This window comes from Micromys minutus (genome assembly GCF_963924665.1).
Source record: "Micromys minutus genome assembly, chromosome: X".
NCBI lineage: Eukaryota > Metazoa > Chordata > Mammalia > Rodentia > Muridae > Micromys > Micromys minutus.
Window position 1 is genome coordinate 45,039,777 of NC_137970.1, and position 23,698 is coordinate 45,063,474.

At 39.4% G+C, this 23,698-nt stretch overlaps 1 protein-coding gene across 4 annotated transcripts in view; it reads right to left on the reverse strand.

The window, feature by feature from the left end:
- Positions 1–23,698, reverse strand: part of OPHN1 (oligophrenin 1) — a 287,931-nt gene that overhangs the window by 117,188 nt on the left and 147,045 nt on the right. For all 4 annotated transcript variants that reach the window (XM_080909908.1, XM_080909906.1, XM_080909905.1 and 1 more), the window contains 7 exons: positions 21,681–21,782; positions 17,177–17,287; positions 12,496–12,600; positions 10,754–10,883; positions 9,443–9,546; positions 5,531–5,622; positions 1,699–1,777 (listed from right to left, as the gene is read on the reverse strand). In XM_080909908.1, the coding sequence (XP_080766034.1) occupies positions 1,699–1,777; positions 5,531–5,622; positions 9,443–9,546; positions 10,754–10,883; positions 12,496–12,600; positions 17,177–17,287; positions 21,681–21,782 (723 nt within the window). The remainder of the gene's footprint in view (positions 1–1,698; positions 1,778–5,530; positions 5,623–9,442; positions 9,547–10,753; positions 10,884–12,495; positions 12,601–17,176; positions 17,288–21,680; positions 21,783–23,698) is intronic.

Sequence of the window (23,698 nt, forward strand, 5' to 3'; positions counted from 1 at the left end):
GATCAATTTTGAGTAAATAACTTAATTAGGTATCTTAAGACATTAGAAAAAGAAAAGCTAACAAACTACAAAATAGTACACATTAATAGTAAAATGGTTAATTGATACGCTTAAAGTAAAAGCATACACATGGCTCATATGATCAGTGGTTTGGGTATTTAATAAAACGATAATGCTGGGTAAGGTTGGAAGAATCAAGCCTAGCCTCTCCTTTACAAAAGAAAAAGTATTGCATATCTAGGTTCTCATAATTATTTCAGGAAGAGGCATTTCTTCATTGAGCAGCATTTGCTGTGACTTTCATAAACAAAGGCTCAGTGAAGTCAGTCACAGCCAAGCTGGGAAGGCTGCATGTTCAGAGGATCTATATTTTAGTATCATTCTCCACAATTAGCCTCTAACATTCTGATATTCAAGAAGCAAGAGGGAAGCCAAGTATAGGACAGGGATGGACATAGAAATGCTGTGTTTCTTGCTTGCCAAGCTTCAAGCTGCCAGGAAGTACACCTCACGCCACTTCTCCAAATGCAATCTCAGAGCTGGCTACTACACTTTTACTTTCACTCATACTCTGATCTGTGTTAGGGGAGGGGTGTGCATGTCACAACACATGTGATGGTCAAAGTACAACTTGTGGGAGTCAGTTCCCTCCTTCCACCACATAGGTTCTAGGTAATTGGACTCCTGAGGTCCCAAGCTTGGTGGCAGGCACCTTTACCCATCTATCTCACTAACACTGACTGAAAGGCTTCTTTACTCCTCGGAGAATGGAGGAAACGAGGAAAATCTATGCTTCACCATAAGCTAGCTTTTCACTTGGAGAGAGCCAGGAGGTAATGCTGTCTTCAAAGACTGTAGGAGTTCTACAGTTATCTGTCAAACCAGAGAAGAGGACCCAAAACTAATATAGCACTCTGGTGTGTGCAGGGTGATCCTGAAAGGTATGTAGAACAGAAATCCTTAACATTTCATTGAGAAGAAAACTGAGTGACAGACAGCAAAATAACTTGCTTAAGTCATCACCATGTAAAAGCAAAACCAAGGCTAGGCATTTGTAGCTCCAACACCACAAAGCTCATGTTATGTGGAATGCCACAAAAAAAAAAAAACCAACAAAACCCAACTTCTAATGACTTCTACTTTGGTTGTTCTAAATGTAGAACTAGTTCTGACTCCTCTAAAGGCCCCTTTTCCACTCTATCTGCCTATACGGTGAATGACAGCGGCTTTTATCTCCTCTCCCATGAAAGAGAACAAGCTGAGTTTGTGGTTCAAGAAATTTAGATAAACCACTTTAAAGGAAAACTAAACAGAGGCTTACTTAAATCCATGACCCTGATTTCCCTGCCCTTCTCTATGGACAAATCAATTTTATACTATGAAAACGATTAGTTTTCATTCTTAAAAACTTGTAGGAATAGCTACAAAGTCTGATATTACAGCAGTCAGCTGTAGTGCCCTCTCCTGAGGGTGTCCTATATAATGCCTACAGAAGCCCCTCATGTCTGGAACTCAAGTTGGATTAAACAAGAGTTGAGAAAGTGCCAGTTCCTTCTAGCTCTAAGATTCAGGATCTGCTGAAGAACCTATGACCACTTCCCCACTGCTACCACTAGAGGGCACTTAGACACTGGCCTATGCTGCTGAGGTTCCTTCCGCACCCTTCTCAACCCTACTCCAGTGTCTGAGATAACTTACAGGTTCTTTCCCATCCATGGCTTCCATCCATAGCCTTCTGATGGCTTCTGAGGGTGCCTGCAGAGTGATGGTTCCTGGTCTGGGGTGGGAAAAAAAGTTGAAGTCAGAAAATTCACCTGAGAAAATGGTATCTTGTGAATCTTTCTTTCATCGTTTTTTAACATATAGTTTCAATTAATGGATATTCATTGCCCAAAATGATATTTTCATTGAAACCTTTTCATACATGTATGTAACGTACTTCAAAATCAAGATTCTTAACCACTATACTATATGGCTTCTTGCTCCAAACTGTGTTTGACTCTATTTACTTTCCGTCATTCTGCTATGGTCTGAAAATAGAAACAAGCATATGCACACACTCTTCAAAACATTCTTATATTGAAATGTAATCGCCGGTATGAGAATAAGTTGAGTCTTCAGGAAGGGACAAAGCACCTTTATAAAGGTTTGAAGTGATGAGTCCGGTCCCTCCTCTCCCTCCTTCCATGTGAGAACAAGGAGTATGTTCTTTCTGGAGGATGAAGAGGCAAAACACTTGGAAACAAAGATGTCCAGACTCCAAACCTACTAGCACACTGATCTTGGACTTCCATCCTAAGAACCCTAAGAAAGAAATTTCTGCTGCTTACATTTAGCCATTCTCGGACATTAAGGCAATGAACTGCCTATTCTAATATATCTAGACCTTCAGAACCAAACAGGACACTTGGCACTGAGCAGATTCCTACAGGCAGGAAGTCTTGGTAGAGTCTCCAGTCAGCAATTTCATTATGACATGCTTGCCTCACACCTTTCTACACCATGCGGCCTCACTCTGAGCTGCAAGGACATTCAAAGATGCTGGGCTAATCACTTTGCTTGTCTTCACTGTCATGTCTCCATCTCTAAGTGTGCTGGAATACACACCCTGGGGGCAGACCCCTTACCTGGCAAGCTAAATGCTCTTTAAGATAAAATTACCCACTTGGCTCTAAAATCTAAATTCTTCCCCCATTTACTCTTCTCTAAGAACCTCATCCTTTGGAATATATCTCGCAGGGCTTGGAAGCCTGGTACCCTCTGTACAGACAGCCGTCAGCCAAATCCTAAAGCCATAGGGAGGGAAGAGCAAGCAAACAAAAACCAGTAATGAAAGTAACTAAGCCGCCTGATGAGTGGAGCTGCTGATAAAACCCAGCTGCCCCACCTGCCAGCTCACTTCTGATTTTAGAAGCTGGACGAGTAAATATCTGATTCTTGGAATATCTGAAGCATTTGGAGATTCTTGGATGCTACCTACCGGTAGTCAAATTTAAAGAATATTACGGACTAGAGACTGGATAAAGGACTAAGGACTAGTCCTTCACATGGGATCCATTATAACCTTAGATGAATTGCTTGCCCTCCTGGAAGTTCTGCTTGCCCATCTGGAACAAATAGGCAATAGATAGTATACATTCAGTAGAGTGCACTAGTTAAGAAGGCACCTTCCTTAAAGATTCAAACACCTGGACTTGGGCCCTGGCTCCACCATTCAGTAGCTGTGTCATTCAAGTTGGTTAACTTTTCTTTGGCCAACTTATCTTCTTTTGTGAACTTCGGGTAATACCGAACGCTACTCTATGTGGTGAAGACTAAAGTCCATTTAAAGGTCTGAGAACAGGGCCTGGCAGGTAGGAGTCACTTGGAAAGCAACAGCACTCTTGTGTGATATATGCCCATGATTTCAAATATCGGTATGACCGTAATCATTTTAATGTTATTCTACCTTCTTGAACTAGAATAAAGGGAGTAAGAGACCTTTGCTTCACACTCAGTGAATGTGAGTCAATGTGTGTAATCCTTGCTGGGAAGCCTGGCTCTAAGATCAAGTGGATGAGTGAGGGAAGTAGCTGCCCCAACCTGACAACAAGGTCCCACCTGAAGGGAGTGTCAGCATCTGTGCAGGATGCTACAGACTATTCTGATCAATTATGGAATGCGATAACAAAAGCAATGACTGTGTAGGTGACAGCCTAGGGTCTTACAGCAGAGACTGATCATGGATTTGAATCTTAGTGTTCTCACATTTAAAATGGGGTGAAGGGATTCAGTAAGCCAATGGTTTTGAACATACAAATTATATGGTAAGTATTCACAGCTGAATCATAACCTTAATTCCTGGGTTCCACTCTAAAAATTCCTCAGAATTCTGGAAAAGAAAACATACCTAAAACTCAACACCAAACTTACCACCTACAAAGAGCCAAGCATAGCAGCACACTGTACAAGAAATATAAAACTAAAGCCACCCAGTGTCTCACTCTGAGCCAAACTATTTGCAATTGCATTGAATTGAGGACATTGTTTACAGGTATCTGCTAAATTTAAGCTTAAAAAGTAATGAATATTGAATCCAACATGGAAAATTTCATCACCTTTAAGCACTTTGATGCTGTAGAACCAGAGACGCTACGGGTTCACACAGAACATCAGAGCCCCCAGTTCTTTTTCTCATCCTACAGGGCCTGATGTTATTAGGAAAATGAGTGCCAGTTCCATGGTTACTGATAACAATGTTTCCTATCACAGTCCTTTAAGATAGATGTCATAGAGACCCACAAACCAAAATTATGAGGATCCAAAATATCTCAACTTTTAAATAAGACAAATAATAGGGGGAAATATTTTAATCTTAGTCTATCTGGTCTCACTGATCTCAGTCTCTAATGATTTTTTTCTGTGATATTATAACTTGATTAAGGTCCTTTCTAGCAATTTAATAGTTTTGCTAAATTCATCTCTAGTACTCAGTGCCTGATATACAGAAATAATGGATGACAATAAAATCAAGTAACATACATAATCACTGACTTTTGGGGAAACTTCTTAACCAGCGAGCATACCTATCACCAAAATAATGTCAAATATTTTCCATTCAAAGGATAGAGGTACCTTTCGTTTACATATTATGGTTGCCAATTTTGTATTTTTATGGGATTTTTGTTTGCCAGTGTGTGTGTGCTCTGAGTCTGTATCTGTATGTACTTCTTGTGACTTTTCTTTAGCTATTTGTTTTGTTGTTGCTGTTCGTTTTCAGGTTTGTTTGTTTTTATTTTACCTTATATTTTCTAGAGGCCTGGTGCTAGTTTTCTAATTAGAGCAAGAAAGGGTGTGGATTTGGAACAGTGAGGAGGTGGGAAGGGTCTGGGAGGAGTTTGGGGGGAGGAACCATAATCAGAATATATTGTATAAAGAACTATTTTCAACTTCTTAAAAAATAGAAAGAGATATAATTATCCTTCATTAATCTGTTTTTAGTTTGAGGTGGAGGGGGAGAGAAATAAAAGGCACTGAAAATAAACTACATAACCATGCCCCACATTTGCAAGCAATGGCTCAAATATTTGGGAGTCAATTAATTATTCTAATTCACATGCATATCTTCAAGGTAAGAAAGGTTTACATCACTTTAAACTAACTACCTCTACCCTTCACCCTCTCTTCCAAATACGTCACTCTACTTCCTGCGTCACACAGAGTCATCTTAAAAAGAAGGATCATGGTTATTATGTCAGCTTTTCAGTACTTTGAAAAAAAAGTTTTGTATATATGACGACAGATTAAATTGTAGGAGATACTTTTTTTCTGGCCACAGCCAATGAGGTAAATGTGGCAGAAAGATAAACAGAAAACAAAACCAAAACAAAGGGGCTCTGACTGAAGGGCACATTGAGAGGCAGCAACAGCAATGGCCTGTATACAATTTGCTCCTTTTCAGCAACAAGAGACAGGGGAGGAAAATAAATGAGCCACCTAGCTTCATGGGTGGTAGATAGTGACTCCGTCAAGTCACAGCATCCCAACTTACCTTTCATTAGTTTCAATATCAAAACAGAATCGCTTGTCAATCGACTCTGTCTTCCTTCTCACACAGTACTTCAAAGTTAAGTCCACAGGTCCCTGAAAAGAAAGAAGCATTTAGTTAAAACGCAGAAGTTTCTTCCCTCACCTGTAGTGTCCTCAAGGTCATTTGAATGGTGTCAACCAGGACTCACTAAGAACCTTTACCTTCAGATCTTGGAATTCCATGGTCAATGGCTTCTCACTGTTCCAAGTAACAGTGGTCAAGACCCGTTGAAAATGAAAATGCTCAGGGCAGGGCAGTGCCCTTTCCCAAGCACCGCAGATTCAATGGAAGCTCAATACACATCACCAGGGCAGTGCAGGAGAAATGGAGTAGCCAAATGCCATTGGGTGAGTGTTAAAGTCCTACTGGATGTGACAGTACACACCTTCAAGATGACAATATTCATTAAAAAACAGTCTTTCCAGAGGTAGGAAAAAAGCAAGGAAACATTACAGATTTGTTTATTAATCGAAGCAACATTTTACATTTGATACATGTGGGGTAGTGTGGTTCATAATATTCCTGTGAGAACACAAATCTGTCAAAGCCTTTGGTGGCCACCAACTACCTGATTTCCCATTGTTTGCTTTCCTCTATTATCTCAATGGGGACGATGTGGCACTGAAAAGGATGGAAGATTTAGGTAACACAATGAACCACATACTGTATGGTATTTTTAATTAATTGTTTATTATTCTCTGAAGTAGTTTAACATAAACTTCCCTCACCCTTACAGGTGAATGTGAGAAGAAAAATTTATTAATGATATGCAAGTTGGCAAGGTCCGTGTAGCATTAAACTAGGAATTTTAAGATTTGAAATATTGCTTCAGGTATTCCATTTACTAGGTATGTGACCCTGGCAAGGCAATCGCTCTCTCTGAATCTTAACTTCATAATGTATTAAATAAGAGCATTATTGTCCTTTCCTCCAAACTCCACACAGTCTGTTCCTCTAGTGCCACACTTCAACGAGAAACCCTTACATACATGGAAAATGTCCTACTCACCTATATATCTCTAGCCCTTAGTAAATAAGCTGGGAAGAGTTTATGAACTCGATTACCTATTTTATTTACTTTTCTGAGGAGAAAGATGGGCCTGGGTAACATTAAATAATTAACGTGAAATCAAAAGGCAAGTTGTTATGGAAGTAGGGTTTAAACCCAGTTCTTTCATGTATGGGGTAGTTGTGAGGGTGGGGGCAGCACCTGAAGCTCACACTTGGCAGCAAGTACCATGACACAGGGAGCCATATCACCAGTCCCACAAACCCACTTATTTAAACACAAATCCACCATGCTAAATCTTTTCCATTATGTCTAGCTTGGAAGGGTAACATTTGGATAAAAAATACCGCCTTGGAGGAGACTGGTAGACAGAGTATATTACATAAGTAAGACTTCACAGGTTAAGCTATGAGGAGACACTGGTTAAGTGTCACAGTAAGGAAGACTGCAAATCCATTCATCTCCAAATTGGGTTCACGGTATATGCTCCATAGTGCTGCTGAAAGAGGAAATGAGGCGTGTGGTGGAAAATGCCCTCGGAAGACAGCTGGCATTTAAGAAAAGGCGGTTCGTGTCCACTGCCGCCGCCGCCATCACCACCACCATTGTAGCTTGGTTTATTTGCATTATCTACCTTTCAGAACCACGAGGGCAAAAATATGTTCAAGTACAAATCGGGTGAATTCAGTTACTACTTCTTCTCCATCTGTTGGCTTACAGTTCTACAAGACCCCTCCCAGAGATCTAGCAACAGATTGTCAGAAGACAACTGCTTGCTACCTTAGCTCACTCGTGTGCTCTCTCCCTCTCACAGGTACATGCACGTGCGCGCGCACACACACAGACACACAGACACAGACACAGACACACATACACACTCTCTCTCTCTCTCTCTCTCTCTCTCTCTCTCTCTCTCTCTCTCTCTCTCTCTCTCTCTCTCTCTCTTCTCTCACTCTGGTCTCAAGTGTTCCTAGCCAGCCTCTCTCTCCCCATTTCTGTGCATCTTTCTGTCCTTCTCTGTCCCCCTTCTCTGATTTCATAGCTCTGCTCCCATCTTCCTGCCCCTACCACTTCTCTAGGCCCACACTCCCTTTATTTCCCCTAAATATCTCCCTTTCTATCAGGTCTGTCATATGGTGTGATTTCTCAAGGGGATGTCTTGACATAGGCAGGCCAGGTACTCCCATACCCCACCTACAGCCACATTATATTTTATAACACTATTTTTGAAATGGAAAACAGGGTTGTTTATTAAACCCCTTAAGGGATTCTACATTAAAATTGCTTAGGCTTAATTAAGGCCAGGCACATATGGCTTTAATCCTACCTTTAAGGATAGATAGGTAATTGGATCTCTGTGAGTTCAAGGCCAGCCTAGTCTACATAGTGAGTTCCAGGATGGCCAGAGCTTCATAGAGAAACTCCATCTAATAAAACAAAACCCTGCTTAGGCTCACTGTTAGGCTCATATAATTGCAGTTTTGCAAGCATCCACTCAATGAAACAAGGAGGAAAGAAAAACTAAATTGCTCTCATATGCTAAGGGAATATAAAAGTGTTTTGTACTGGTTTTGTCCTGGACAAAATGTTCTTTTGAACAAGAATTTAAAAAAAAAACTCTAAAAGATATTACTCTCTCTGAGAGTAGAGCTAACGTCTAACCTCCAAATAATTTGTGTAGAATTAAAAACAATGGGGCTTAGAAATTAGCCCAGTTATAAGTAGCTCAAACCCCTGGGTTTATTCCTAGTACCACATAAACCAGGCATGGAGACATATACTGGTAATTTCAGAACTCAGGAAGTAAGGCAGGAAGATAAAAAGTTCAAGGTCATGCTTCCCATTATGAGTTCAAAGCTATCCAAGATGAAATTGATGAAACCTGTTGACACATTACCTAAGGGTGTATTATTTAAACATACAGTTGAGGTACAATAGCAGACTCTGTGCTTAAAAACCAATGCAAAAAAAGTAGTTTCCAACAGTTTATAATCAAAACTGTCCCTCTAGTTTTCTATGTCCAAGCTAGGCCAGGTTGGTCATCTACAGAAAATGCTGTTAATAAAAATTGACAGTTTTCTCCAAATTCCTGACTACCTTAATTAGGCCTTCATGTATGCACTTAAAGCCTCCAGCACTATGCAAATATTTTAAAGGATCACAGTGACAGCAAGCAGGCAAGCAAGCGAAGGTCAGAGAATGAACGATGGGATGGTCACTTTTTACCTTAGAAACACGCATGGAAAGGATCGGGTTCTTTCGGGGAGTAAACTAGCCTCTCAGTGATAAACATACCTTGGCATTTTGACAAGTAGGAGAAGGCCTGAAGAGTGGATGAAGAGATATGTACTATTTATAGATTTTTTTATGGTATATGATGCTAATTGTAGAATATATATATATATATATATATATATATATATATATGCCTTTATTAAAAGAATACATTAAATGCTAATTTAGGATATATGTGCTTTTAATAAAAGCATACTAAAATGAATTCACATTTTAAGAACTTTAAAGAATCACTCATATTTTGGATATGTTCTTTGTACAAGTATGGGCAATTGTTATACTAAATAGGCTGGAAAGGTAAAGCCCCATTATGATGGTAGGAGCTGCGTATGATGTAACACCTGTTAATTCTAGTGCGCAGGAGTCTGGTAGCAGACTTGCTTTAAGTTCAAGGCATAGGTCTGTGCTACACAGTGAGTTCCAGGCCAGCCTTTTCTCTAAAACCAAACCAAGTTTTAGTTTTACATGACAGTGACAGAATTGATTAGTTGGCACTGTGTCAATATATATTCTTTTCTGATATAACTCTCACACCGATGAGCTCAAAAAGAGCAGTGACAAAAACTGACCTGCTTAGCACCCGGCTTCTGTTCCATCGGTGGTATCATGGTGAGCATCCTGGTGTCCTTCTCATACCGACAGTAGTATTTCACCCAGGATATCCCCAGGGCCCCTACAACACAGAGAAAGCAAGTAAGCAGAATATTTCACCTCCCTAAAGCAGAACACATGTGAAGTTCTCTACCCACCCTCATCCCAGTTTTAAACCTGTCACTCTCTTACTGAACATTTAAGTTCTAACTCAAACATCACTTTCTCAGACAAGCTCTTAGATATATGCCCCAAAGAGAGTGCTCCAAATGCTTCACACATATACTTTCCTAGCTCTCCTGTCAATCTGAGAATTACTTTGAGAATAAAAAATGTGAGATTCATTTTGTTCTTATACTCTCAATGTGTTGCATAGCATTTGGCTCAAACGTGGCTGGGTGAGCATTCATTTAACCGAGTGGCAGCCATTTGTGACAAATTAAAAAATAGAGGCCCAGAAGCACCCTGCACTATGTAGCAGAGGTTCTCAACTCAAAGTAGACAGATTAGGTTGTCATGTACGCAGAGTCCTGCTAAGACACGGTGAGAAACAAACTGGGATGCTATGGGTTTACACTGTGGAGCAGTAATTCTCTCTCCACCTTCCTACCACTGTGTCCCTTTAACAGTTCCTCAGGTTGTAGTGACCCCAACCACACAACTATTTTTGTTGCTCCTCCATAGCTGTAACTTTGCTACTCCTATAAACTGTTTAGAAAAAAAAAAAAACATGTCTTTTGATGGTCTTAAGTGACCCCTGTGAAAAAGTCATTTCAACACCCAAAGGGGTCATGACCCACAAGTTCAGAATCACTGCTGTACAAGTTCTGGGGGTAGTGAGTGGGGTGAAATATACTGGAAAGGATACCAGTTTGGGTATAGAATACCTCTGAAGTTAACCTTTGATCTAGTAACTGTTCAAAGTCTCAGTGGTCTCAAGTGTAACCTAAGCATAATGTGGAATTGAAAATTAAACAGGACGAGGCTTTTAAGGCAGTACACATAGTAAGTGCATTAAATATGACCTACTTCCTTTACCCTACCTGTTTTTTAACTCAAAGTTCAGCACACACAATCAACATTCCTCATCTTGAATTAGAGACATAATACTCGTAATTTAATAGGCCCCTAAAGTTTCTTCCTTTTACATTTTTACTATTCCCACCCTGTTCTCCAAAGAGTTTTCTATCTGGCATGGATCTCTGGATAACACATGGGTTCTCAGACTTCAGAAAGTTTAAGCAGCAAGCCTTCTGGAAGCCAGAGGATGGCCCTGCATGCCCACACACATTTCTCCTGTGTATAGAGATAGCCTTGGATGGTTGGCTGTCCTGGAAGCTTGCATGTCTGAGGAGCTTCTTTCATCCTTTTCTTAAGTTCTTCCATCTCCTCCCGGGTACTGGAGAAATGATTTCTTGTCTGTCAAGAAATCATTATAATCATTATCACCGTTATCATCAACAGGAATGTGTATTTATCTGTCATAGATATAGTACAGAGATTCCTCTGCTCACTGCATGTGCTAAAAAACATAGAAAACTGAAATAGTAAGTAGAAAATAATTCTAGAGTTTAATGGTACTATGTACTAGAAAGGAAACAAACACAGTTACCACAAGAAGCGAGAGCTTTTACCCAGTGGGATTAATTCAAGCTTCAAGTAAATAGGAATTTGAAACTTCTGACATTAGACTGTCCCTTACTTTATAACAAGGGCAACTATAGAGAAGGTTCCCAAAGATAATGTTATCATGGCAACTTCTTTATGTTAGTGCAGAAGGTGTGGACTACACTAACAACAAGTCAGCCATGAGTACACATGCAAATGCTTGGTATTAGCTCACATTTGTCAAGTTACATATGGCAGAGGAGTCAACTTGATTGTAGAAAGATTTGGTAAGTCAGCAGAAAATAGGTACTCTCACGTTCAGGTAAAGGAGAGGACCCAGAAGGAAGGAATAAATGCAGAAAGAAAAAAGTAGGTAAAACTGTACATTACAATCCCCCTAAGCAAGCATCTCATCTATTGATAGGTTTTAATTTAAAAGTATATCTATGAATGTCATGCAATGTAGCACCCGGTCCAGTGTCATTTTAATGATAGCTTCTCTGACTACTAATTTTTACTACATTCTCTATGCCCCTTTGAAACTGCTGGTTTGGGACTAGAGAGATGGCTCAGTAGTTAAGAGCACTGACTGCTCTTCCAGAGGTCCTGAGTTTAGTTCCCAGCAACCATATGGTGGCTCACAACCATCTGTAATGGGATCTGATGCCCTCTTCTGGCACACACGTATATATGCAGATTGAGCATTCATATACATTAAACAAGGAAATATTTTTTAAATGCTGGTTTGATTCTCTATAATAACAAGTAGTATAAGGGATATCTGCTTTATCCGTCTACTCTAGAAAATATATGATCCTGCAAGACACACAAACCTCAGTGCCTCATTCTGGTGTGCCAGAGACTTTTACACTGCCTCAAACAGGATATATCTTCTTGGTATCCATAAATACTCATATCAAATGATAAATTAGTAAATTCTCATGTCTCGATACATAAAATATGCTATGTCTATGGTCATTTATAAGAACTAGCATGTGCATGAAGTTCGAGAAGTCCTTGAAAATTCATTCATTTAGCTCTAAGTGGAGAGAAGGAAGAAGATAATAGATATCCATAGTAACAAAGCAAGTGGCTTAACTGACTTGGGAACTAACCTAATGCCTAAGCCTCACATTTAAATAAGCCTATAGCTGGACTCTGATGTGAACTTGATACAGTAAAGTAACAATGCTTAATAAATTCCACCTAGCTAGAGCTATTCCTGAATAGACAATGGGTTTGAGAAGGAACAAACTTCAAAGACAGGGAAAAGCCAAAACTGAACATGTTGACATGTTAAAAAGAATTGTATGCTACACCTAACAAATTGGCAGTGGTGAAATGGCCTGCAATTCCAAAGTTAAGATCACGGGGACTCAAATTCCAATGGAAAGACAGGAGAAGATGTCCGCCTGCAACTCACATTCTGTAAGCTGAGCTGCAGCTGCTGTTTGTATGGCAGGAAATCCTGTGTGAGCTCCACAGTCAAGCTGTTAGAAATGAAGAGGCTATGAAGGAAGGCTAAGACCTAGGGGAAACAGAAAAAAAAAAAAAAAAAAAAAAAAAAAAAAAAAAAAAACCTTTAGAAACTTACCACTGTCCAGCAGTGGATCAAATAAAGGAGCCATGAACTTAGGGAAGAAAATCGGGAGTGTTTTCCAAGTACACCATTACAAACAGTCTCGACAGTACAAGCAGATATACAGGTAAGTGTTCTCATATTAGGTCAAGTACTTCACCTGCGTTCAGTTTCAGAAAAGAAATAGCAAATCTGGATCCTTTTTAGACTGTGCCCGAAGCCACTCAGGAATTACATACTGCAGGAATTGGCTATGTCTCTTTTCTAAACAGGTTCAGAAATTCTCATCCAAAAATATACAAGCCAAACATTTTCAAAGGCAGATGTAATACCAAAAAAAAATTTTTACACCTAACCTCACATGATAGGCCTCATACACACTGAAAAAAATGTAAGCACACAAAAAATATTGTATAAAATCTTTGGGTTATGAGTATAAGGTATATAAGAAATAAAAATAAACATAGTGTTTAAACTGGAGAGTCACTTAAGATATTTCATTATTTTTAAGATATTTCTTTTTATTTTCAAAAAATTCCAACCACTTCTGGTTGCAAGCAGAATTTTTGGTAACAGATATTCCAATAAAGATCCTCAGGATTAGCCCCTCGTAGGTGCTACTCGCAGAAAATGACATACAAATGATGGTGAGCCCACTTTTTAATTTTCCAAACATTCAAGCCGTGGCCAGTGAGATGGGATAGGGAGAGACTTGCTGTCCACGTCTGACAACCTGTAGTCACTCCTCAGAACCTACATGAAGCTGAACGGGCAGAACTGAGTCCACGGAGTTACCGTTTGATGTGCACATACTTGCCGTAGCAAACATAGCCCTCGCAATAAGAAATCAGAATTGCCTTCCATTTTATTACAATCCAAATGTTTTCAAAGGAGACTAAGAGAAAATATAATTCTCGTTTAACAATGATAAACCTTTCAAATGAAAGATCAATGTTCGTAAATTATAAAAAGTAGAAGTAAACACAGCTCCATTTGTTGTAAAAAGCAAATAGATGAAATATAGAAATGCGTGAATATATCATATTAAACATTAAACATAAAAACAAGACAATACACAGGTACATGAACATTCATGACAAATATATGGTAGAGAGATTACACCAACCACCGTGACACTCATATCCATAATTCTTCCTGGTTTTCTCCCAAAACCCATCTCAGGAAATGGCATCAGCGCTCCCCAGTTATTCAAACCAAGAACTACAGAATAAACCCTTATCTCTCTTTAACTCACATTTAAATCCAATCAACAGAATCTTCTGCTAGTGTTGCCTCCAAAATACCATGTTTGGTACTAGAAATAGAACCTAAGACTGTGCACATGTAAGGTGAGCTTTCTAACACTGAGTTAGAAGCATCCAAACATCCAAACTACTGTGCTAACCAATCTATCCTTTACTAATTCTACTTCTGCCACACCAATTCAATGTATGTGTCTTCTTACCTGGACCACTATAGCATTTCTTTAATTTGTATCTCAGGGAGACCTCAAAGTCATGATTCTCTGCCTTCACTTCCTAGTGCTGACATTACCAGTGTGTGCCACCTCACCCAGCCTACAATAGCTTCTGAATTGCTTTCCTAGCCCTCTGTCAAGCTACTTCCCACACAATAATATTGTCCTGACAGGGCATACTCAATGCCTTTTAGTGGCTTTCCATGGTGCTGAGACTGACATTCAAATCACACTGCATGACAATGGGTCCCAATGGGTCTCAGTCAAACATCACTTCCTGCAGTTTCCCTTTTCTTCTACCAGGATCTCCGGACACACAAGTTCTTTCCATTATTTTAGAATGTCTAAACATTCCTTGCTCTAATGTAGGAAAGCTGGATGGTTTGTCAAAGGCCCTTTCTGCATCTATTGAGATGATTGTGTGATTCTTATCTTCAAGTCCATTTATGTGATTTATTACATTATTAGCTTTCATATGTTGAGCCAACCCTATATCTGAGAGATAAAGCCAACTTGGTCATGGTGGATGATCACTGTGATGATACATGCCTATATTCAACTTATACCTAGTTTATTGAGGTTAGTGAATCTCTGTTTACCAAACAAACATAATTTGTTACTTTCATAGCTTTTATCACAACTTACAACTGTTGGATAGTGTGCATACTTTCATGCATTCTTTCTACCTCATGAAAGTATGGTATTCATGAAGAAACAAACTGTCATTCTGGTTTACTACAATATACCCAGTGTTTAAGACAGTGCCTGGAATACAACAATATCTTGATGTTTCTTCAATAAATGAATGAATACTTGTTTTCACATAGTATATATAAAATTATAAACTTGTGGGCATCAACACACATATACTCAGTCATATACTTTCATGTGCCATATATGTAGACACATTCACACTTAATAGTATACATCATACACATAGAAAGAGATATAATATGTATGCAAGCAATTTGGGAAGGAAAATACTATACAACCAAGACATATTCTTTTTATGGAGAGGATTTTTTATCATCCAAATGTACTATCTTAAACTTTTCTGTGAAGAATCCCTTATGTAATAATAAAAACAGTTATCAAAAGTCAGCATGTTTTCCAATCAAAATACAGTCTTGTAATAAATTAAAGGTAATTTAGTAGAAACAATTATGCCAGGTAGTAGACTAGTAGAATAGGAAGTAAAACAAGAAGAGATTAAATGTAAGGGCCACGAGTTCTTAGCACAGGCTGAAACACATGGTATATAGTTTTAAAAGCTTTCTGAAAGAGAGGGGAGGGGAGGGGAGGGGAGGGGAAGGGGGGAGGGGAAGGAAGGGAAAAGGAAAGACTTCTACAATAAAAACTTAGTCTCTGAAGAAAGAGATTGAAAAAGGCACTAGAGAACTGAAACACCTTCCATGCCCACACATTGGTAGATTATTGTTACAATGACCATTCTACCAAAACTAGTCACAGATTTAGTACAATGTCAATCAAAATACCAAGGTCAAAAAAAAATGGAAAAACTGCTAAGCTTTCAACAGAACTACAAAATACCCTGGATACCCACAAGGCAATCCTACAGAAAAAGGAAAATACTAATAGGATTCACATTCTAGATCTCAAGATTTGTCACAGGGCTACGGGAGTAAAAACAGCATGGTGCTAGCTCAAAATTTAACTTATAGGCAAAGAGAGAAAACGAGAAAATAAATGTAACAACAGCCATTGAACATTTGACAATGATGCCAAAACTACAGAAATCAAATCATAGTGCTCGAAATGTCTACATGTAGAAGACTAAACATAGGCCTATGTATGTCATCCTACACAAAATTGACTCCAGATAAACTGAATATCTTAGCCTGAAACACTGAAACTTCTAGAAGAAAACATAGGCAGTATCCTTCCAGATTTAGGTGCAGGAAAGGGCTGTCTGAACCGGACTCCATTTACCCAGGATTAAGACAATAACTGATAGGTAGAACATCACATAAAACTAAAAACTTCTACACAGGTAAGGATAAACTCATTGAGTGGAGAGAGGAAGCCCAAAGAGAAGCAATATCATAGATAGATAGGATGGATGGATGGATAGATAGATAGATAGATAGATAGATAGATAGATAGATAGATAGAAGATAGAGATTAGATAGATTAAACAGACAGAAAGATAAATAATCTTCCTATAGGAGGTAATGTATAGCTGGCATTCTTAGCTTAGCCAGCAACTTGTGGCTAGTGAGGCCCTGCTATCTAGAGGAGAATTTGTTCCTACCATTTTCCTAAACCAGCCTAATCTGTAACTGCAATTGAAATACTCACCCTTCTATAAGGAGGTAAGTGTAGCTCTTGCCCTTTATTTTTGCAGTAGAGAATATTACAGAAAAGCCACAACTGGTCAGAATTCAGAAATAAACTAATAGTAGAGTCCCTGCCTCCAATCCATACATGTAGAACACAACCCCTAACCTTAAGGGAGTATCACGGACCATCACAGAAAAGGGGTAAGAATATGGTTAAGTAGGAAAGCTATTGCAAGATAGTCTTCTCTCCAAAAGCAGAGGCAGGGGCTGGGCAAAATGAGAGCTGAGTCTGAGAGGAGTTAAAAGAAGGAGTGCGGTGAATATGATCATGACACATTGTATCAATTTCTAAATAATGAATAAAATATTAATTTTAAAAGTGAAAACTAAAGTGTGACATAGAAATTGGGGGAGGGATTGAATCATGGAAAAAAAGAAAATGGTACCAAATGGAGAGCAAAATACTGTGAATGTAGTAAGGAAGAGGATGAACACTCCTAAGAGCAAGAAAACTAACCTGTGTGTTGACATTCTTAACAGACATTGTTGAGATTGAGCATGAAATGATGTTTTTATTCTTTGAGCTTCCAATTTTATGACCAAAGTTCTCCACGTTCACTTGGGCATTTGATACATACATACATACATACATACATACATACATACATACATACATACATACATACAATACAATACATTTTATATTGCATAATGCATATTAGGACATTTACCAACAGAGAGAACTTACTGGCTCCACAATATTGAACTTCTTTGACTCCTGAACTTCCTGAATTTGATAAACATAGTCAAGAGATGATTCGAAGAAACTGTGCCTTTCCTTATCCACTTGGAGGTCTGCCTGTAAGAAGAAGGCAACAAATGTCAGAAGGGGCACAGTCCGTTTTGAAAGCCAGAAATGAAAGAATCTATTAGATTCTACAGCGAGAGGAGCATGGAGCTACCTGCAAAGACCCTATTTCTATTTTGTATTTCCATTATCCTTTATTCCTCAGAGAGGCAATAGGAGGCCAAGAGATTAAAATGCATCCAGGCCTCCTATTGCTAGTCCAGCATGAAGGAAGCCATAAAACAGATTTTCAGATAACAGAAAAAAAAAGCGGAACAAGTTGGCAAAGCTGTCTTAAAACCAACAGAAAATTAAAATCATAGGGGAAAACTAGAGGGTGGGTGACTAGAGAGAAGCAGAACACATGAGAACAGACACCTGAGAGTAAAAGGTGCTCAGGGCCGAGGGGATCACAACCGTCACTGAAGAACTACAGCCAGTTTTACAATAAAGTGTGTCACAAATACAAAGACAAAACACGGGATTCAAAGGAACTACATCAAGAGCAAATGAAGCCCAAGCTAAATCCTAGCCAAAGAAGCATTAAACCTCACACGAAGTGCTTACTTCGGTTTCTTTAGCCAAATATTCATTCTCCCTGCCTTTTATGCAGAAAAGCAAAAAGGCAAAAAACAAACAAACAAAACAACCACACATAATCTGAAGCAAAAGCATCAGAAATTGACTAAGAAGGCAGATGCTATGTAGCATGATAAGACCATGAATTTTAAACAACCAAAGGACAGTACAAAGGGTTCTAGTGGGAAAAGATAGCAACAGATATCTGATATTGGAAGATAGATGAAACGTGGAAGGAAATGACAGAAATCTAACATGGTGTAACAGAAATGAAGCCTGCTGTGTTGGGCTCAGCACCAGTATGAACAGGGTTGAGGGAAAAAGTGACCAAGTCTAGGGCTAAGTACGTATGGGCCATTGACTAAGCATCCTGACAATCTGAGGCAGGGGGATCAGCAAGCTTGAATGCACATGAACACAAAGGTCAAAACAAAGAGAAAAACATAAAATAAAACATCTGAGAACTTCTAGACAAAATGTATAGTATATGTGTACTTAGACTACAAGTGATAGAAAAAATGGAACATAAAAATATTTTCTTTTTTATTCCCCCTTTTAAATTGGATATTTTATTTATTTATATCTCAAATATTATCCCCTTTCCTGACTTTCCCTCCACAACTGACTCTCCCATGTGTCTCCCTGCTGCTTCTATGAGGGTGCTCCCCCATCCACCCACCCACTCACACTCCAGCACCCTGACTTGATATCCCTACACTGGGATATCAAGCCTTCCCAGGACCAAGGGCCTCTCCTCCCACTGATGCCAACAAGGCCATCCTCTGCTACATATGTGGAGACATGGGTCCCTCTGTGTGTACTCTTCAGTTGGTGGTTTAGTTCCTGGGAGGTCTAGAGGGTTTAGTTGATTGATATTGTTCTTCGCATGGGGTTGCAAAACTCTTCAGCTCCTTCAGTTCTTTCTCTAACTCCTCCATTGGGGTCCGCATGCTCAGTCCAATGGTTGGCTGTAAGCATCCTTCCTCATCTGTATCAGTATGACTCTGGCAGATCCTCTCAGAAGATATCCATATCAGGCTCCTGTCAGCAAGCACTTCTTGGCATCGAAATAGTGACTGGGTTTGGTGGCTGCATATGCCATAGATCCCCAGGTGGGGCAGTATCTGGAAGATCTTTCCTTTAGTCTGCTCTACACCTTATCCCCATGTTTCCTCCTGTGGATTTGTTCCCCCTTCTAAGAAGGACTGTGGCATCCACATTCTGGCCTTCCTTCTTTTTGAGCTTCATAAGGTCTGTGCATTGTATCTTGGCTATATCGAGCTTTTGGGGTCCTAGTATCTGCTTATCAGTGAGTGCATACTATGTGTGTTCTTTTATTACTGGGTTACCTCACTCAGGATGATATTCTCTAGTTCCATCCATTTGCCTAGGAATTTCATGAAGTCAATGTTTTTAATAGCTGAGTAGGTACTCCACTGTGTACCAGTAGAGGAATGGATACCACAATTTCGGTATCATTCCTCTACTGGAGGACATGTCGGTTCTTTCCAGCTCCTGGCTATTATAAATAAGGCTGCTATGAACATGGTGGAACATGTGTCCTTGATATATGTTGGAGCATCTTTAACAGTGCTCTACAAAATTAACCAGCTACACAGCTCCGATATTCACCAAGAGGACTCTAAGTCAGCATACTACAGAAACACACATCCATGTTTATTATTACACTATTTGTAATAACTATGATGTGAGGCCAACCTGGGCTACATCCCTAGGCAATATCTTTCCCATTTTAATTTCATATTTGACAATTATAAATTCACATGTGGTTATAACAAATAATGCAAAGAGAATTTATGTACCAAAATAAAAAAGAAAAGAAAAAGGCAAGGAAAACCTTAAAAAAAAAAAAAGAATGCCAAATAGAGAGATAAAGATTCCTGCTAATAATTTTCACTATTAATAAGATCTTGTGATCATTTATTACAATTGGTGAGCCAACGGATCTTATGTTCTGTGGGCTATGGATTGCTTGTTCATATTTTGTTAGGTGTAGAATCCTGCACATGCTAGGCAGGCACTGCAACACTGAGTTAGACCTCTTTTACTCCCATTCTGTTGGATTTGACAAGTGTATAATGATTCATGCCTAGTGCAGTGTCTTGGAAAATAGCTTTAACTCTTCTGAAATTCTACTGCCTCCATTCTCACTTATATCAAGTCCTAGACAGCCTTGTCTCTTTCTGTGGGCTTCATATTTTTGTCATTTCTGTAATGTCATATTCTTAGAACTCTAAATCATGGAGCCTTTCATGTTAGTTCTTTTATTTAGCAATAACAGTATAAGGGCTGCAGCCTTGCTCATCAGAAATGTCACTAAAGACTTGCTATGGTGGCTCAAGCCTACCATCACAGAATGTGGCAGAGGCAAGGAGACTTCTGGGGGAGATTCTATTTGAAAACATCTAAATTCCAACACAAGGTGTCAACAAGGATGCCTACATAGCAAATAAAGTTGTCAAAACATTCAAACTATGTATTGTATTCCCAAGGGTCCTTATGACCAGCTCCAGATTTGATAATCACTAATAGGACTCACAGGACTGGGGATACAACATATGATCATAATCCCAGATGGCATTTCAGTGAAAGGATACAAAGAAAAATCATCAAATAGGAAACGTGTGAGGGACCCATTGACAAGAAACTGTATATAAGCCTCCAAGAGACTCCTTAGTAGTTTCACAAAGGATGCATAAAATTCCTTTCATTAAGTTATAACAACCCAGCAAAAATATCTGCCAGGAAGGGTTCTTTAGAGACTGATGATACCCTTAGGTTTTCATTGGGCCTGGTAAAATAGGCACTCCCTGCCTAACATGTGCTATAATTCTAGACTGTCTGAGGAACAGGTATTTGAGAAAAGCCATACTGTCAGAACAGACAACTTGTGCGCAGAAAAACACTATTATCATTTAGAGAAACATTTACAGAAATATGGGAAAACAGTTGGGTTCCCAGTTTCTAAGGAAGGACAAGCTCTCATTTTATAGGCCTCTCTCAAAATGTGTTCAGACAGCAACACTTTGGAAATTATCCCTGGGCTCTCATTGCCTGCTGCACACTCCGATGTCTTGGCCATGTTTTCTTCTCTTTTCCTTTGTTGTTGCTGTGTCAAGATGTGAGCCAGCTGCTTTGGATTATCCCATCTCGTTCACTATGGTTTTAGAATAATATCAATTGTCAACAAATCACTTCTCAAGACTATCTCATGCCTTTCAGCCTTGAAGCTACTAACCTCTTTCGAGGGCAACTCTCCATTTCTGTTTGTCATATTTTTTACCTTTTTGCAAATGATTATCTCAAATTGGAAAGGCAATTTCTTCCACAAAGGGATTTACTTCATCCAGTGATAAGTTTTCACCTCCTCATTGCCCAGGTCCCTTAAGACTATCATATAAAGATGTATTTTTATAGTACAGAAAAGGTCTTGCTGCTATGAGATTAGTACAGATTTTTATATTAGATTACCAACTAGCAGGACAAGGATATTGTATTAGTATCCCTCTAGACTTGTTCCACCCAGCATAATGATTTCATAGATATCTATTAAATATTTGTTTGGAAGAACTAGAGCTACTGAAGCCAGGAATAAAGTGCCTTACTAAAGGAAGGTAGTGAAGGGACTGGCTCAAGACTCAGTGAGCCTGGGGCCCAGGTCTCAGGTATTCTCTGTGAGTGTTTCCATGACTCCTGTTGAGCCATCTTATGGAAAGATCTCACAAACAGAAATAACTACTTTCTAAATAAATACTTTCTAAAGCCCAGCACAAGAAGGAAGCAGGGTTAGACTTTGTGAACGTACCTCTAGTAACTGGGATTCTTTCTTTTTGGATGACAGATGTAAGTGCCGGTCCAGTAATGAGTAAAACCGCTCACCATCCTTTTCAAACTTCTTCTTCCTCTCCTAAACATAGAAGAGAAGCTTTGCATTAAATTTCTATAATTTAATACTATGGGCTTTGAAATGAGACTGGAATGTACAGTTTCAGGTTTCATATGGTCAGTTGACTACAGGATTCAAACTGTACACCCTGAGGGAGATGGTTTCTTAGTTAAAGTTTTGATTGCTGCAATGAAACACCATAACCAAAGAGAAAATTGGGGATGAAATGGTTTATCTGGCTTATATTTCCAGTAAGTGTTCATCATCTAAGGGAGTCAGGACAGGAACTCAAACAGGACAGGAACCTGGAGACGGAAACTGATGCAAAGGCCATGGGGGGTGTGCTTACTAGCTTGCTTCTTGTAGCTTACTCAGCCTGTGTTTTTTATAGAAGCTAGGGCCACCAGTCAATGATGGAACCACCCACAATATGCTAGGTGCTTCCCTAAAAATCACTAGTTAAGACAATGTTCTACAGGCTTGCTAGAACCTGATCTTATGGAGCCATTTTCTTAATTCAAGTTGTTGCTTCTTCTCTGATGACTTTAGCTTGTATCACATCATAGATGCCAGGAAAGCAAGAGGCTCCCAGGATCCAACAGGGATGCCATTAGCTGAAATGCCCAACAAAGGGGAGAGAGAACCTGTAGAGACCATATCCGGAGGTTAGGCATGGCCTCCTGGTTGGGGGATGGGGCCACCCACCCTTCTCCAAAATATTAACACAGAATTGTTCCTGTCTAGAGGAAATATAGGGGAAAGGAATGAAGCAAATACTGAAGGAAAGGCCATATAGAGACTGCCCCACCTAGAAATCCATGCCGTCTGCATACACCAAACACAGACACCATTGCTGATGATCCCAAGAAGTACATGCTGACAGGAGCCTGAATCAGCTGTCTCCTGAGAGGTTCTGCCAGAGCTGACCGATACAGATGTGGGTATACACAGAGAACCATCGGACTGAGCACAGATCCCCCAAAAGAGATGTTATGGGAAGGACTGAAGGAGCTGAAGGGGTTTGCAACCCCATAGAAAGAACAACAATATCAACCAAGTAGACTCCCCCAGAGCTCCCAGGGACTAAACCACCAAAGAGTATACATGTAGGAACCCAGGGCTCCAGCTGCATATATAGCAGAGGACGGCCTTGTCTGTAATCGATGGGAAGAGAGCCCCTTGGTCCTGTGAAGTCTCAATGCCCCAGTGTAGTAGAATGCCAGTGCAGTGAGATAGGTGTGGGTAGGCGGGGGAGCACCCTCATAGAAGCAGGAGGAGGGGGGATGGGATATAGGGAGTTTGTGAACAGGAATCCAAGAAAGGGGATAACATTCAAAATGTAAATAAATAAAATACTCTCCCCGCAAAAAAAAAAAAAAAAAAAAAAAAAAAAAAAAAAAAAAAAAAAAAACACTAGCATAGATGGTGACAGTCTTCTGTCTTTGTAAGTGTGTGCTCTCCACTTTTTTTCCTTCTACTTCCCTAGCCAACTATACAACTCAGCCTTCAAGATCCCACTGCTATAGAACGTAAGTCTCACTCAATTCCCATATATACTTGGGGCTTAGGAGTCTCTCCAATGTGATAACTTAAATCTGGTATGGTGGTACATACCTCTAACCCTATTTCAGGATATAGAACCGAAAAGATGTAGACCAGTAAGTATGGCCTATGTAAAATACTGTCTCACAAAACCAATTTAAAAAAAGTAATCAAGTGAGAAAAATGGAAATTTGAAAAAGTCAAAAATGGATAAGTAGAAGGAAAAAATGTAGTAAAATAATTGCCATAAATGGGGTTATAGAATTATATGCATTATGTTAACATTTCATTAATTCTGGTGAAATCTACGAATGAGAAATTCTACTTCTCTGTTATGTGTATGTGAGAATGGCATTTATGTGCATGAAAACTGCTATACAAAAAACATAAGGAGA